Source organism: Halyomorpha halys, unplaced genomic scaffold (assembly GCF_000696795.3).
Source record: "Halyomorpha halys isolate HHAL.00 unplaced genomic scaffold, Hhal_1.1 Scaffold1800.1, whole genome shotgun sequence".
NCBI classification, from domain to species: domain Eukaryota; kingdom Metazoa; phylum Arthropoda; class Insecta; order Hemiptera; family Pentatomidae; genus Halyomorpha; species Halyomorpha halys.
This window is the reverse complement of record NW_027110847.1, coordinates 225492-244530: the sequence shown is the minus strand read 5'-3', so window position 1 is coordinate 244530 and position 19039 is coordinate 225492. Positions and strand designations below refer to the sequence as shown.

At 30.7% G+C, this 19039-nt stretch overlaps 1 protein-coding gene across 1 annotated transcript; it reads right to left on the bottom strand.

The window, feature by feature from the left end:
* Nucleotides 1–12172: 12172 nt before the first annotated feature.
* LOC106690667 (uncharacterized) lies at nt 12173–14623 on the bottom strand. The gene is made up of 4 exons (XM_067048938.1): nt 14545–14623; nt 14308–14466; nt 12444–12605; nt 12173–12374 (listed from the first exon to the last, which is right to left on the bottom strand). The coding sequence occupies exons 1-4, from the start codon at nt 14620–14622 to the stop codon at nt 12216–12218; spliced, it is 558 nt and encodes a 185-aa protein (XP_066905039.1). The 5' UTR covers nt 14623; the 3' UTR covers nt 12173–12215.
* Nucleotides 14624–19039: the final 4416 nt, after the last annotated feature.

Below are 19039 nucleotides of genomic sequence, written 5' to 3'. Positions count from 1 at the left end.
ATAGTTTAACAGTGTAATTAATGTTTAACTTTTTAAAATATCGTTTACAACAGAAATACTATGGAATAATTAACATGTTTAAAATTGTTACTCCTTTGGTTACATCTATAGTGTTTTTATTTTTTTTTTTTTTTCAGGAATCATTATTTTCGCTTTCCTTTAGTTTCATTCATTTCTTAGCTATTTTTCAAGGATCTATAGAATATTTTTATATAATAGGTAGATATAGTTTTGGAGCAGGCTTCGCAGGTGTTGTTAGTTAAAAGTTTTAGTTCAAATTCTTTCACACCAACTATTTCAACCTGATTTCCAAAGACTTCTCTACTTGTCTTATATCATTCTCCAAATCAATGTGGGTGTTTTTTTTTTTTATTGATAAATATTACAATCTGCCAAAACCTTAAGCAAAAAGTAATTGTGATAAATGATCAAATTCATACCAAAACTAAAAAAATAAATAAATGAAAAGTATAAAAATAAATAAAATCTCTATATTTATATGAACAGAAAGTTAAAAAAAATGAACATAATCAAACTACGTACATAGAGAAATAAGGATAATATATAATAAGTAAAATTATGAACTAATACAACAATAATTAAAATAAAAGCACAATACTATTATGTACAATATTTGTACTCTCGACCTGAGGATTCCCACGATATCCCTCGCGCTTCAGTGCGAGAGCATTGCTGCCCTCACCAGTCACTGTAATGAGCCAGTGGAGGCTGAGTAAGAGGTCTGCTATATCAGTATTTCCTAACCTGGAAACACTGTACAGGAGCGGAGCATCTGGTCATTGCCTGAACTCCAATTGTAGATTTTATTTTACAATAGGTATCTAGTGTACTGCCGTTTCAACCTTGCAGGTAGATTCTACGGATGAGTAGAACTGTATACGGATTAAACCAAAGGATTAGGATGATTGAAAAAGAAGGGTGTAATATTAGCAGTTAAATCATAATGAATTGTCAAATTATTTTTTAGGAGCATTTTGAGAACATAAAATTTAAACAAATTTATCTAGATGTTTAGAGAAATGAGGTAAATAAGTAAGAATTTTTGAATTATTATTTAAACAGATCATAAGTTGTTCGCTGGCGAGTTGAGCACAATATGCAAACTTTTAATTTATAACTATACTAAACTGAAAAATATTGTAATTTGTTTTCACATCTCAAAAACTAATAAGCTCCATTTCGGAAAAAAAAAATTCAAGATATTCTCAAGAAAATAAAACAGTTTATGAATTCATCTCAAAAAGTCATTTTGGTTTTGGCTCTTGTTCATGCGGAATTTTACTGAGCACGAAAAAGTAGAGAGACTAACTTTTAATTTTTAGTTAATATTTTATTAACTTTTGAGCCTTGTATTCAAGATAAGTTTATAAGATATCCACTTCTTACAATCTGATACTGACAAATAATATCTGAAAGGATTACATAATAAAAAAAATAATAACTTGGGATCCTCAGTGGACCAACTAAAAGAATTACATCAAAACCGACTTCGGAACGAGTGGAAATTAATAACAAGGGATTATGGGCCAAAAGGAGCAAAAAATTGAGGCATTGATGTGCCGTTTCTGCAAGGACATCACATTAATTTATCCGCTAAGAGGATTTAGTCCTTGGGGAAATCCTTTATTACGGTCGGAGAGTCCTGCCCCATCGGATCCTTAGTCAGCTCCTCGGCCAGGTCTTTATCGCAGGATTATCGTACCCATTGAACGGATCTCCATTACATGGCAATGACCAGTCTCCAAATGTTCTTCCAGTGGCTCAATAAAAAGGATTTGGGGATTAAATGATGAATTTGTTACTTTGAACTTAGTAAGCAACTCTTATAATTATTTAGATCGTGCAATTTCCGAGCTCACATAAATGATGTTTTCAAGAGGTTATATTCCCTTGACAACTTTACTCCATAGATTTCTATAAAACTGAATACATCCTGCATTAATACTTCTACTTGCCACCTTATGGAACTTCTTAACGACAACGAATTATTTGATACGTAAGACTACTTCAAACTTTTGTTGAGTAATTAATCATCGACAATACTGCAATTTAAATTGGATATAATCATTGTGAGAACTATGAGCAAGAATGATATTTAGCTTCACGATAATGTTATATTGTTATATACCACTATTATGTATTCAAATCCAATAATTTTTAAACAAAAGCTTCAGTAAAATTCTTGAAACCAGTTTACATTGTAGTTCATAGTTACATTAATTACAAGTCATTCAAACATACTACTCTTGAAATTAATTTTACGAATAAATTCTACTACATATCTGTAGAGTATGGTAATGTGTGAGTATCATAAAGTATCGAACACTGCGTATTCAAAATAGGACTAAAGTAGCTGGATAGTAAGACATTAATAGACAGGCATCCAACGATTAACATCCAATCAGCTACCAAAGGCTATTCGCCTCAGAATATCACAAGAAAGGTAGCAATTGAGGGTAATCGTCTCCAGACTTTGTGGGAGGAAGGGATACAATATAGGATATTTGTCCTTAAACGCTGTGTATGGGAAGCCAGAGAGAGGGCATTCGCCTCTACTTTGAAGGGAACAGAATTACAGTTGAGTGGTGTTCGCCCTCAATCTGTATGTAGGAGAAGTAAGGATAGGAAATAGCTAAGAGAAGAAAATAGATGCGAAATAAAAAGTATTAGGTATATTAACGGTAAATATATAATGGTAAACAAAATGTATTTGCGGTAAATTGTAATAATATGAAGAAAATTGTAATAATATGCTAGAAAATAGCTTTATTTAAAAAAAATAAAAATATAGTATTTTTTTCCTATAAGTCGGGAGCTACGAAGTTTGCCCACGTGCTACCGGGTAATGTTAATCCTAAAAAACCTTAGCTGCAATCTGGTAATAGTGGGTGTAACTGCTACACATTCATAATTACTGAAATGAATGATTCCACAAAACTTTACTTTCATTTCACACGTATTTACTTAAAGGAGTTAATTAACATAAAAATACAAATAATATTATGTATGTTTCAATTGGTTTAACTAAACGCTTACTTTAATAATAGATTCAAAGTTTGTTCTTAAAAGCAAAAATCAGGACTTCCGAATTAAATTACCTCCTCTATCTAACAGGTTTAACAAGATGGCGGTGTTCATACAGATTTATAAAGGTTATTACACGGCCCTTTAAATCAAAATCCCCAGCCTAATATTATGTTCTGTCCATGTTAATTATTTATTATAATTTTATATTGTTGATATTAATATGTCTTAATTTAAATTATTTATTTTAAAGATTTAATTCGTGTTACTCTATCATTTTAGTATAATAATACTAATAAATTTGATAATAATAGCCTTGGAAGTTAGAGTCCGTAAGTTGTTCTACAATATCTATTTGAAATTTTCGTTTCTAAAGACGGCTAAACTGGAACGTTGAACATTTATCATAATTAAAATTGGGAAAATATCTTTGCCTTAACATAAACAAATTACATTCGCCTTAAATTAATTTATTGTATACTTTATTATCTTTAGAAAGGGGAAAAAAATCTTCATTCAAACGGTACATTTCAATAACGGTCAAAGCTTGAACGAGTATTAAGGAATTATGTTGAATTTTATAGCAATTTATTAGTAATTTTATTTCCTTTATATTTTTTTTAAAAAGTACAGTCTTTTGTTTTCAAAAACTTTTTATTGAATCATTTACTATTTTGATGAAATAATATAAATTCGTAAATTAAATGGTTAATGATGTGTAAGGATGTGGGTGTAAGATTTTTATAATGTCTGCTTTTATTTTTTTTGTCATAAAAAAAATTTTTCTTAATGGTAAAAATGAAACCATTATATAAACATATCCAAGAAAACAAAGATATTATCTGGCTTGCTTGAAAAAGTCGATTTGTTAACGCATTTACCTTCTGCAATTTTATATCCTAATTAATCATATAAATTTGACCAAATTCAAATGTAGAGCAGGAGCTGAAAGAACTTGATTATGGAACTTTTAGTCGCCGCGATTATTCTTCTGATTCATGTCTGGTGGGTTCTAGAAGGAATGAAAATATATGTTTTCTAAGTTTCTAGAGACCAGAGAAAGGTATAGTATTTTTTTTAATTATGTATCTTTTATACATTCATATATTCTTCTTCGTTAAAGCTTCCAAACTAGTGAAATCATTAAATTTGGTATGTAATTGCTCTAGGAGCTGTAAAGATGAGCCACTGATTGCTGTAGACAAGACAAGAGTACCCTCAGCTATAACTCAGCGCTAATGAGTGACTAAGGCCAGAGCACAGTTAACAGTTAGTCACTCTTATAAAAGGTCGGGGGTGGACCCTAGGATTTGGTTAATGGGCCGTCCCATCAGTGCACTCCACCCTCCCGTGCATCTTGTCCAGTAATTCATCATTCTCTTGGAGGTACTTTTCTCCTAGTGAGAGCTCATAAATTTAAAAAAAAAAAAAAGAGGCTCATTATTATTATGAATACTCATAACTAATTCTAATGTTTATTGCTCCCTTTTACACATGTTCACGACACACATGAATGTTTGTTAAGGCCTGTGATGAAAATGGTTGATTTTTAATAGAAAACTTTCTTTTTCTTTAAAAGATAAAAAGTTCAAGAAAAAATTATTTAAAAAAAACTAGACGCGATATATTCTTAGATCTGGTTGATGAATCCTTTTTATTTTTATTTATTTATTTATTGATATTTACAACTGTATAAAAAATGCAACAAGTAAATTTGATCATAATGACATAATGAAAATGATATGATACAGGATGTAGAGAAACTACCCAGTAGTAGAACTCTAAAAACATTTTACAATATAAGGTCACGAGGCCATCTACTTTTCAGGCACCTCTTACGGTGGATTGGTGGAGGATTGCCAGGAATGGAAGAGGAAGCAAGGTTAGAAACTTTTGTGGTTAGAAAGGTTTGGGTGGTTAGGGAGTTTATAATGGAAGGAATGATATCGGGTTCGGGCTAGATCGCTTACATAAGGAACATTTAGGTCTTTATGGATGGTTTTATTAGTAACAAAATAAGGAGCATTGAGGATTTTACGAAGGATTTTGGATTGTAAGAATTGGATACGAGAGGAATTCGAAGGTTCAGTGGAGCCCCAAAGCTCAACTCCGTATGTCCAGATGGGCCTTATTATTGTCATGTAGATCAGTGTTTTGTAATGAGTTGGAAGTTCAGACCGTTTGTCTAGTAAGTATGTAATATTCGGAATCTGCGTGCAGTTTCCTGTCTTTTCAGTCTAGTGTGAGGATTCCAGGTTAGTCGTTTGTCAAGGTGTAGTCCGATAACAACGAATCTATAACGAATATGTTCTACAGGGGTAAGAACCACATTATTAAAGTATACTGTAGGGCAGTCGGCAGGTTTACGACGAAGAGTAAATGTGATTTGTTGGTATTTGTTGGGATTTATCTTTATCCTCCAATTTCGACACCATTCTTCGAGGGTTGTGGTATGAGACTGGAGAGTGGGATGCAATCAAAGAGTTATTACTAACAGTGAGCACACATGTGTTATCAGCATACGTGATAAGGATAGTGTTAGGAGTTGTTGGGATGTCAGCTGTATAGACGGTGTAGAGGATGGGACCAAGGATAATACCTTGTGGAACACCAGCGGATTGAAAATAGACGGACGAATAGGAACCATTGTGGTTTACTTAGAATAATCTATTAGTAAGAAAGGAATGGATGATGAGAAAATATGTAGGAGGTAGGAATTTACGGAGTTTGTAAAGCAGTCCCGGGTGCCAGACTCGATCAAAAGCCTGCTCTATATCGAAAAAGACTCCCGCGAAGTACATTCCGCGCTCCAAAGAAGACGAGACAACGTCCACCACACGATGACATTGCTGGATAGTGGAGTGGGATGTTCGGAATCCAAACTGGTGATCTGGGATTCTATGATTGGAATCTACGATGGGGTATAGGCGTTTCAAAATAAGTTTTTCGAGGATTTTTCCCTTGATCGGTAATAGAGAGATGGGACGGTAAGAGGATGGGTGTTCTGTTGGCTTTTGGGGTTTGGGTATCATTTTGATGAATCCTTAATTGTCAATTGGATCCTAATTGAAGGAGTAGGATGGGTCATGCAGCTAACATGAGTAGTGATTGAAAAATAAATGCAAAGACGCATGAAGAGAAAAAGAAGGAGAAGCTAGTAGTCTTTCTAATTCATTATCTATGTCCACAATGTATCTATTTGCGGCCTACTTATTCCAGCATGCTGTAAAGTATTCACGCTTTTTAAATATTGTTCGATTTGACTATCTTAAAGCCTCCTCTTCCCGTTTTAAGTTAATATTTCAAAAATGATGTAGGACCGTCGCTCCCCGGGGGTCCTATCGGGGTGGGTCCAGCGGGGAACGATTACCTTTCCTTGTGTGTTTATTTAACTGATTAAATAACATTAAATTATGCGTTGAATGAGTAGCATAAATTAATAAATCTGTCAAGTGGTAGAGCCGTGAACTGCATTCATATTTTTATTTTCTTTCCACCTTTCTTAATTAAATTTCCAAAATTAGATGAAGCATACTTTAATGGCATTATATCCAACACCTGTGGCTTTTCTTTCTTATCTATTTAGTGAGTTGCAATGCCGACTTCTTAAATAATCTTTTTAAAGGCCTTAATGTTCCCTATGTAACCGACCTAGCCCGAACCAGATATCACTCATTCTATTATAAACTCCCTAACCACTCAAACCCCCTTGTTTCTAACCTAGCATCCTTTTCCATATCCTCTGACAATCCTCTGAGGCGCCTGAAAAGAAGATAGCCATGAGACCTGATAATGTAAAATGCCATTAGAGTGCTACCAATATTTCTCTAGTTTCTCTACACGCCTGTAACACTCCATTTTAACTGTGATCAAATTTACTGTATGTATTATATAATATACAGTTGTAAATTTCAATAAAGATATTTTTAAAAAAATAAAAATAATGTTTTTAGATTTTACTGGTGGTTGAAATAATTGAAGAAATAGATTGAGATCGACAATCGCATAAGCACTATTTAAAAAGTGGCTAAAATTAAAATGAGGTGTGAATCTCTATACTCCTGCCCTCTGGAGGGGCCTTACTTATCTTTATTTTGACTTTTATATTGAGTATGTTGGTCGATAAACGGTATATTATAATCTCATAAAAGCCACCTCGCTAAAATTCCGATTTAGCAACGGTCCAATATCACTTTTGAAATATTTACTTAAAAAGGGAAGAGGTGCCTTAAGATAGATAAATATATAAATAGAATCATCTATCTTACTTATGATTATATGAGTTATTTTATTTCCAACTTTATATTAGAAAATAAGTGAGGAATAAAGCCACATATCATCTACAGGTTTTGCAATCGAATTTAGAGAGAATTTAATAGAAGAAGGAGGGATATACATGCATTACTGTATATTGGACCAGTATGTCGCAAATGAATCACGAAATAGATACAACTTTAAACTTTTAATATAAATAAAAAAATACACTTAAAAACAGGTGATTCTTTGTGTTATAAAATTATATTTTTCAAAACGTACGTTTAGAAGTTTAGGTACCACAAAAAAGGTGTGGAACTAAAAAATATCTTATCTATGAGCAGTTGCAAGGCAAAATTGATGGAGAGTGAGAAATAACACGATCCATCAAGGCCTAGCTAGAAATATAATATATGATAGAGTTTTTTCTTCCTGACCACGATAATTTGACCATGCGGTGTCGTAGATGAAGTAGATACAGGATTTTAGGAATGTTCTTCAGCCTTTTATCACTACCAAAGAGAAAATAAAATGTCTGGTTTTCCACGACAGGTACAGATATCAGCGAAATCATATAATATTTTTGAAAAATAATATCGTCGAAATTACTCTCCCACTAGAATTTACAAGTATTCGGGGTACAGGTTAGCTGCTTACTGTTTGCAGTAGGGAAGGCCATTATAATAGAGAGAGGACTGTTTAATGTTGCAGATCACTTACAAATGGGGAGTGGATGTGGACAGTAATGACAGATGAAGGGGATTGATCTGCCTCGACTGGCTAATGTTTGTTTTATGATGAAGCCTGGGGCCGGTTCAGTGATCGGTTGGGGTTGGCTGCTGAGTGATATAAAATCAGTTAGGACTGACTCACGCTCTCGAGATATATTGCAAGAGATCTCCTCCTCGTTAGCCGCAGAATCGCCTCTTTCTGGTCTGATTAATTCCACTCGTTAAGACCTCTCGGAGGCGACCTGGAATCACGATGCCGTTGTTTTTTTGTTTTGACAGCTGTGAAGTATAGCAGTGCTTGATCTCTTTAATCTATTATGTTGACAAAATTACTTTAGTAACTTTTTTGGGGGAAAACAAGTTAGGAAGCAAAGTTCCCAACTATTTGTTAGTAACTATGCTTTCATAAGTATACCCAACATCCTATGATTATTTATAATAAATAATTCGTTCCCATTTTAAAAAATGAGAGTGAGTAAGTTAATAAATTATGTGACTAATGAACTAAAATTTACAAAGTTTTTGAAAATGTGGTAGAAAAATAAATGTTTGGAAAATGCAGTTGATTATTTATCTTTGATAATACACATAATCAAACTTGAAAACCTAATAAAATCGAAATTCATCTCGCAATGTTTGTTGTGGAAATACGACTGGAATGCACATATAAATGATGAACAGAACAGACTAAAATGTAACAATTTACTTGTAATAATGACATTTTAACACGTAGGAAATCATCACGTCTTTTACGTGTTATAAACATATTTCATCAATTTTTACCCGACTACGGCGAAGCTAGAGGAGAATAATGTGCTCATAGGTGTCACATAACCTTTTCACAGGTGGCTAATTGTGCGAACTAAACATTCAATTTTTAAATTCGATGTGTCAAGTTACTCAGTAATATCCTGTGAGTGTATAAAAAAAATTTAAGCTGAAAATAATGTACCCAAATTTTATTATATTATGTAACCTTCTTAAATGGCAGGGATGACAATGGTCGGTGTGAGAACCAATTGTGTTGTGCTTCAGCATCTTTTCATGTTTTTACTAGTGTGTCTCGTACACGGTCTATATAGTCAATCTATATATCGTTACGGCCTATTAATATATTTACTGTTAATATATATATATATGTGTATATTGAAGCAATAATACTGACACGTGTGCTATTATGACACTTGTACATTAACATGACACTTTGACTATGTTCAACAATATTGGTCGCGTAAATTGGTGGGTTTCATGTTGAAATGATATTGTCAGTGACTGTTGGTTTCATTAATCTATGACGATTTGTAATAATCTTAAGATTTTATGGCTAATCTTAGCCATGGATTGGATATTTTGGATGTATTAACCTATGCAAAGTGTATTAATAAGGTTGAGATATTGTATATATCTAACATTTGTTTGTCAAATATAAAGGTAAATAACATTTCATTTACTATTAAATTACCCCATTTATTTAACTCCCTAGTAATATTGGTAGTAAGGACGGAAAAGGATCTGTTATTAAAAATTAAATATTTCTTGTTATATGTCCTATTTACTCTAAAAAACACTATCTGAACTTTTCATTTTAACACGCATGATTGACAGTTGTTTTAAATAAATCTATCAGGAAGTTGAACTTATTTTTTAGCATTATTATTAGTTTTTCTCATTTTTTATATCTTCAAGTAGATCACTGTTATCAAGTTACCCTTGCTCAAGGAATAGAATAAACTGAAAAATCTGTGCCACACCTGAACACAATAAAATCTTTAAAATTTCCAATCTCAACTCCGGTTAAAACGTCCTGCGATTCTTAAAGGAAGATTTCAAGTAGAAAAGAACCAAATATGTGATAAATTTAATTTAATACTAGTGAACATGGAGGTTGGATGAGATGTATTATTCTTAAATTGACTCATGTTACTACAACGATTCTTTCTCGATGTTGCTGTGCATTATCCAGAGTATAACAGGTTTTTAGTACATCGCTACGTGCTCAATGATTATTTCCTGACGGTATCATTGTACTCTCATTGTACTGTCAGAAATATGCCACCTACACCAAATGCTGTAACTGGAACAATTTGTTTAGATCTAATCCCTTGGTAACGTTGAAAAACTTTAGTTAAAAGAATCACGTTTAAGGCAATATAAGAATTAAACTATTAACATTAAAACCGAACGATTTTTTCCCACCGAAAGCCTCTCGTTGTACCAGAATAATCTATGTTGACCAGCTTAGGACGGCGTTTAAAAAAGAAATAAGTTCAAAAAATAATCTCAAATATTTTCTGTATGTTTGATTTATTCATAGACTGAAAAGGGGAACTACCATCGTTCGATTGTGCTAAGTTTTTTCAGTAAGTGGGTGAAATTTCATACCAGCTTTCTAAAGGCGATTCAGGATCGTCCGTCGGATATTGGACGCTTGACGTTAAGTTGAAACTGTTGACTAAGGTGCCTAGATGTCAAAAACGGCATTCTGTTTGCTTATATGATCAAATTTCTATACTGTCTAAGAATAAAAACCCTTTGGGAGTTACTTCCATGTCTTCTAATGGTCAAATCCTGTTCGATTTTTTAAAGTTCGTGAATATCTTACGAATAGGAGAATGTATGTTTTTTATACATACAATTTAGCTTAGTTACCTGTTTTTCTTGTATAACATTATGTTTTATTGTTGAATATTTTAGTTTTAGCTTTATTAGTATATTTTACTAACGACAAAATATTATAAGCAGCTCTTTTTCTTCTCTCGGGATCTCTTGCAAATTGAATGTACATTGTGAGTTATACATTAACAATTATAAAAGTCAATATTTACACTAAATTATTATGTTGCATAATGAAATATATTACTAGAGAAAGCAACAGCCAACCAATTCAGAGCAAAAAGCAACCCCAGCCGCGCTTCCCCCAGCTCTGATTAAAATTCATGTGGCATTGGAGATAAGTCCCCACTAGCGGGCTTAGACCTGACAGGTCGTGACACTGACCACACTCTCACCCATCTGCTGTCAGTCTCTCGTAATTACTTTCTGCTTTGCCTGCCACATTCTCATCTCATTTTTTGTAATTTAATCATGGAGGCAGTTCGTGTTTTTATATCACGTTTTTAAGAAATTTGTTGTTGGCAAAAACGAGCTTTAAAAATAGCTTCTATAAGTATTAATAATAATAATAATATATGTATTTAATAGTATCTTGATTAAACACTATTAATTATTTTTATAATATATTTTATAATTACTGAAATTATTGAGTATTAATTTATGGTGGCATAACAAAAATAGAAAAATCTTTTGTCTTAAGCAAAAATGACTAATTTTCTTTTTTTTAAGTTTGAAATAAATTATTTGTTCTTCTGAAATGAAGAAGTAGAAAAAAAATTATAGGACATATTAAAATTTCCTACATGATATAATATTTAACGTCATAGAATTAAACAGAGTTTTTTAAAACTAGGAATGAGATTCGAAACTAGCTGCGTGAAAAAATATGAGCAGGTCTTTATTAGTTGAGGATAATTAAAACTAACATATTCACTTATGAAAATACAAATCGAGGTCCTTAAGTCGTTATCTATTGTATAGGAGCCCGAAAAATATATCCCAACACACATACATCAATAATTTTAAAAACTAGATCTTGATAAACCTTCGAAATCAGCCCCCCAGGTTACAACTAAAAATCATATTAAAAAAAATAAGTATAAGTTTATAAGTGTTTCAAGTAATTTTATTAATAAAATCAAATATCCTCAATAATTAATCAGTAATTTGATTTAAAAAATCAAGCATTGTTGATTCTCAATATTTAGTTAAATTTAATGTTTGTAAAACATTCTTACAGTTGATCTGGAGAGAATGCAGCCTTTTGCGTTCTAAACAACTATAGACTTCTGTCAAATGTGCCATCGAGAAAATTGGTCACATTTTTACTGTGTATTTGTCACATCATACTTTCATCGTCTGTACTGCATACAAAGTTATTAACAATTTAATACATTCAACATAATTGCATTTAGTACTGTCTTAGTTTTACAGTTAATAATTAATACTATTATTATTGGTATAAAGGAAGAAGCTGTACAGTGTTTTATTAGTTTTAATGTTTCTTAAACATTTTTTAAATGTGCAAAACATCAACAATATTTTATTTGCGAAACTTTATCCACTATTGGCTCAGATAGATGGTTCTATATCAAGGAAGCTGTTTGTACAGACGAGTCTTACATTTCCTCTCAATAACATTGTTGTTACTCTGAGCTTAGAATATGGTATAACAGGGTAGCTGCCGTAGTCCTTCATATCTACCAGGAAGTTATTCATCCGCAATTCACCCTAATTTCAAATAAAACACATTACTTATATCGTTTTATTGCTTATAAATGATATTAAACCAATAATTACCTTTCTTATCGGACACCCCATTGTGAAGTTGGAGTCAGTAGCAAGTTTTTGCATCACCTTCTTCATCTTCGTCTTCAAGGCTGTACACAGACCAGTTACAACAAAGTGGAAGAAGTTGGACTTCCATCCACCGTTAGTCCATATGGACACCATTAGGTCAGCCTATGATGATACACATAGTCTGGCTAATATTTCCTTAACGTTACTACTTACATGTTAGTCGTAAGTAGTATTGTTAAAGAAATAATAACTATTATATAAATGATTACAGAATAAAGTACAATGGATTATGGAAATTTAAAATCATCATGAAAATTCAACATATACCATCAACAATAATAGATCAAACAAACTCATTGCATTTTGTTTTAGATACTTTAAGAAAATTAACAACATATCAAGTCTATTTAAAAAAAATAGTGTTCACTGTAATCACAGTGTTAGAAGATTATGTGAGTAATAGTTCAAATATTAATATTGAAACCTATATCCAAAGACCAAGTACTTCACCTTTCCTTCAATAATATTATTAATCCCTAATAATAATTTTTTTTTTGGATGTAATTAGACATTCCGTAACAAAAAACAAACAAAATTCAACGTTTAAATGTAATTTTCTTATTATTTTCTTTAGAAGCTACTGAACCCTCGAAAATAGTGTCGGAATTCAAGACACTTATTAACCAAAAGGATATTAGGCTGCAATTTAGGAAAATTAGAACGATCAAAACGGGGTCTATAATAGTACAAAATGATACCTCAAATGTCTGAAAAAAAACTGTAAATGCTGGTTAAAACTCCAATAAAGTAGTATATAAGAACATATCGCACCAACATACTGACGCAATAACTCGGGCAGAGATTTTTACAGATAAAAACAAAGATGGGGATAATGTGGGGTGAGTATTGTTATGAGAAGATAAAAACGGAGAATCGATCGAAACTCAATGCAGATTGGGATTAGAATTATCTAATTACCAAGCGGAGAAACTAGATGCACTTAAAGCCACAGAATATCTCTTAGAGAACTGTGGTCATAACTGTTTACACAGGCAACATGAATGTTATACATTCAATCCAAACCACAAAAATCCATGACAAACTTACCGACGAAATTAGGAATAATTTCACCTTACTGCATTCTCAAAATATAAATATAAACATACAATAGATAATGGGGCACTCAGGAATAGAAGGTAACGAATTTTCATTTTCATTATTGTTTTATAAATTTTTCTTCATTCGTTTTTATTTTATATTAAATTTTAATATTTGATTTTCATTTATTTATTTTTTTTTATTAATGCATTCTCAAAATATAAATATAAACTTACAACGTATAACGGCGCACTCAGAAATAGAAGCTAACGAATTTTCATTTTCATTATTTTTTTATAAATTTTTCTTCAATAGTTTTTATTTCTTGTCGTTTATTTTATATTTAAATTGTAATATTTGATTTTCATTGTTTAGATTTTGATTTTTTTTTCTTGTTTTATTGATTTAATGTTATTTATATCTAGGAATTGAAAACATATATTAATTTAATAAAAATATATCCTGTAGTACATGAAATGTGCCTCACGCGTCATGACGCATGTTACAATGAAACAATAAATTATCCTTCTTTGGGGTTACCGTGCAGGGGAAGGAAATGTAAATGTGTGTATACAGCTTGCTTGAGCTAAGTTAGTTACAATTCCCTATCTATAATTTTAAAAAATATGTTGATCACATTAGCAATAGAAATAATTAAATACTACGATCAATAGGTAATTATCTGAGAAATGCACATATTACACTGAGGGGGTATAATACAAAGGGTATAATATTTCATCATCAATAATAAAACAATAAAATTAACCTTCAACTTGTCGTCCAATGGTTCCTTTGTCAACGCACTAAAAGATACTTGAGTCTTAGTTCTTGAAAGTTTTGAAGTTTTTAACGTATAGTTCCACTCGGTCTTCATATCTCGTGGACACTTTTCTACATACTTAAAAACTATATCAGCTTTTTTACCCTGTGAATAGAATTAAACATTATTTAAAAAAAAATATTATAATTACAATATTACTGTAAAATATTGTCTGCTTATTACCGTGCTCCTTCCATAGCAAGAGACACACAGATAAAAAGTAGCTAAGGATAAAAATAGAAGGTTTGGTAGAAAAACCATCTCTGACACCGAAAGGATTGTGATTAATGGAAAACTAAACGCTTTCAGTTTCCTGGCTTTTCTTATCAACGCACTCGGGCAATTTCCTCTATTTTTGTCAGAGCGGATGTGCATTAGGGATTTTTCCGGTTCATTAGTACCTCGTTTGTCCAACGTTTAAGCGATTTTCTATTCAATAACTTAACGATAAAAAGTTTCGCAAATTGGATGTGATTTCTTTGAAATATTTTTCAATTGACTTATACCTCAAATGAATTAATTAATTTTTTTTTTAATTGTCTGTTTCAGTTCTAGTAATCGTTTTACTATTTTAAACGTATATTAAATATATTATTGTCATTATACATATTTTATATATATGAAATATGACGTTATATATATATATATAATTTACCTTAATTGGGCAAAAATCTGGTAGTCATGCATAATCGGATCAAATCACCTCCTTGCAAACCAGTTGTTCTAGTATCAGCGCTTCCTTACAAAGTGCTGTACTCTTTTAACCCTTCATGGGTTGTAGTGGTACAGATTTATTTATTTTTTTAATAGATGTATATTTGTATGTGTATTTAAAAATTCTGAATCTTAAGTCTTCGCCTTTAATGTTATAAGCTAAAATTAATGGCTATTTGTATGTGAAACTATTTCTGGCATCCTGAGAATATAAAGTAATATAATGCAAAGAAACAACGGAATATGACTATTTTAATTTAATAATATTAATTTAAAAATTAAAGTTATGGAAAAAACAAAGAGAAGGAAAATATATGTAACTAATGAAATATGTAAGTAATACTGAAATATTTTGAATTAATGCAAATATTTTCAATTGCATTGATTAGAAAGTCCAGTGAAGCAAGTCACAGGAGTTGAAGTTCGCTATTTTAGAGTATGGAAAGACAATTGAATTAATAGAGTTGTCAATGCATCTAAATTCAGCTTTACAAACTTGGAACTGGAAGATATTAGGAGCTTGGGTTACTTGACAATTACTGAAATAAAAAACGAATATATTTTTAAACATTCGTAAATCCTTACTTCAAAATATTAATTATCTGTTACATACATCATTACTTTCATTTAATATATATGATTAACAATAACGAAATAAACCACGATTATCAGATCAGACGAAAGATAAAATTGTAAGCAGCTAATTTATAACTTGATATATTCATATAATTAGAATTATTTCCTAAGTCTGACCTGTCAATTACAAAACAAACTATAAGTTAGCGGTTAATAACGGAATAAACTCACATTTAACATCATTAAAAATTATTTAAATGAATGAACATTTCATTGGATTAACGATAGTTGGTACCATACCAAACATAAATTTTAATTAAGGTATGCAGACCCGGAACTAAAATTGAATCTTGAAGTCTAAAATATAAAGGTATTGAGGAAGCAAATGAATAAAAGTCAATAATCCAGATTCATGAATAAAAAAACTTTGAATTCACAAATTTAAAAAAAAGAAAATAAACTAAGCAATATAGCAAATGGTGATTATACTCAACAATTCAAAAAAAATAATTTCATTAAAGCCATCTAAACATTGACTATCCAAATCTGTCTTGGTAATAACCTAGAATCTTAAAATAAAATAAAAATACTGAAAAGTAAAGGATATATTAATTTATTGGAAATAGGAAATGTATTGGATTTAGGTTCTGATTTGAAAAATTTCAATTTAAATTCGTCTCTAGAAAGATTTATTTATTTAAATGTTTCGACCACTAGGGTCATTTACACTGAATTTACAAAGTTAGTAGATTGCTATGGACATATTTACAAAGTTACAAAGTGAGAAAGTTACATATAATTACAAAGTGAGAAAGTTAAAAATTAATAATTACTATTACAAGTTACATTACATTACAATTTACAAATTTACAATTACTATTACTATTACAAGTTACATTACATTACAATTTGCAAATTTACAATTACAATTACTATTACTATTACAAGTTACATTACATTACAATTTACAAATTTACAATTATAATTACAATTACAATTACAATTAGTTAGACTATATGTGATCATAAATATTAATGATTTTTAGAAAGTGAAAAAGTTTTGTTGTTGTTGATCTTGGCTCAACATCTCCTGTAAATCTAAAGAGAACCGATGTGGTTCGTGAGCAATACATTAAGTGAGAATATGCCTAACAGTGAGATCATTTCCACAGTAGCGACACGTCGATAAACCAGAAAGTCGGTAAACTAGAAAGATTTAAAGAGTTACTAACTACATCTTCAATACTAACGCTCGTTACATAACACAAACGTTTATTCATTAATTTACTTGGAGTAGCTTCTGAAATAACTTCTTAATCGTTAACTCTATAATTATTCCCCGTTAACGTTTATCATCGATATTTCTATAGAATCATATCCTCCATAATGCTCTGAATAACTGTACCGTGGCCACTGCCATAATTACACCATACAGCAGCATCAACCACATCCAACTTTGTGGAAATGATTCTACCTATCTGTGCTCCGATTATTTTATAGTTGGCAGGTATCTTATATGCCTTTGAATATTCATGAGGCCTTGGCTATTTGTAGGTAATAAAATATTTTACTGTCCCAAACTCACTATCTAAGCTTTTATTTTTCGAGATTACGACTTAGAAGAAGTTCATTTCTATTATATCTTGCTCGGTTTTAAAATGTAGTATACAGTTTTATCTCTCTATTTTAATATCAATATTTTAGTAAATTATGAATTTGATCAGTGAATTATGTTCATAATTTATTAATCATACAATTATTGTATAGCTCATGGTGGGCATGCTGTACATACATTTTTATGATTAACCTTATTATAAATTTAATTTATTGACATATATTATATAATCTAGAAAAATAAACGTTTATAGGTGTTCATAGTGATAAATGAGCTAATTCATGGGACAAATACATAAAGGTTTTATCTATAAATGTGAATTTTTTTTTTCAGAATATAATTTCTTCTTAGAATAATGATTAAACATATAAATATATACATGTTTTAATCCTTTCCCCAGAAAATGTAGAATAAAAGTAGGTTCAGGGATCCTCAATAAAAATATAAATTTTATAAATCAGAATAATTTAATATTTCTAATTTCTTGTTATTCCAACATTCGCAAAGCAACAATGATCGTCGAAGTCATTCTGAGGTGTGACTTTGCAGGTATATCCTTTAATTAATTACAGCTAGTCTCAAATTTTCAACAGCAGTGGCGCAGTCAATGAAGAAGTGCCCAGAACTTCTGAACTTCTGCTATTTCCTTCACAAGTGAGGAAAGAAGTCGAAGATTCCCTGACTATAATATATAAATATTATAAATATGAATGAATGTTGTTGATAAGATGTTTTACTTTTAGTTCAATTTTGATTATTGTTTTGCTATTTATTATTACTTTTTAATCAGTTAATTTATACATCTTTGTAAAACGGTGTGAAGGTGCTCTCCTATCTACTTTATCAATGTCTAAACGTGTATTACGAAGTGAAATATTTTACAATAAAAGAGAAAAAAATGTACATTTATTAATGACTACTTTTAATGGTTTTTGTTAAAACAAGGTCAATCTCGTTTTGAGCAATATAGGGAGATATATTTGTAAATATTAACTTAAAGTTCGACCAAACCTTGATAATCCACATTTTGGATTTTATCAATTTCTAATACCCTGTCAATGTTTTGGGGTATAAATTTACTGACACACATGTTTATGCACCAATATATTTTATTACTCAAATTAGCGCTGATAAACTCTTGAACACAAAAAAATTGACCAGCAAAGGTACTTTCTTGTTAGGTATATATATTCGATGATAGGTTTGATCTAAATTTATTTCAGTTTTCTTCATATATTTTTTGGGTTGAAAAGAGTACATTTTGATAAGAGAGATAAATATGCAGGAGCCAAAAACTCCAACATCAAAACATATGGGCCAAAAGTTTTGATGTTGGAGTTTTTCACGTTTTTCACTGATGAACATTGTATGGAAGTGGTTTCTTATTTTAAATTGGTATTAGTTTGCCTTTAGCGGCTCAAGCAAAGGTAAATTAGTTCACTATTAATTTGAGTTAGTTGAGAAATAGCAATAATTTATATTAAAAAAAAAAACAAAAAAAAAAAACTATTTTGAAATTTTCTTGTACATGGTATTAAGTGCTATTTAAATAAGCTGCCAACACCATAACTTATAGTCCATAAACATTTTTTTTCAAATGATAGTAAAATTGTATACATTTCGGATTAAACAAAAATGATATTATAACACAAATTGTTTTAATTGTTTATACTAAAGCACACAATCTTGCTTACTAAGCTCTAAAATATATGTTATATCATTATAATAATAATTGAAAATTATTTAGATATGTTATTATATTACTTCAATATCT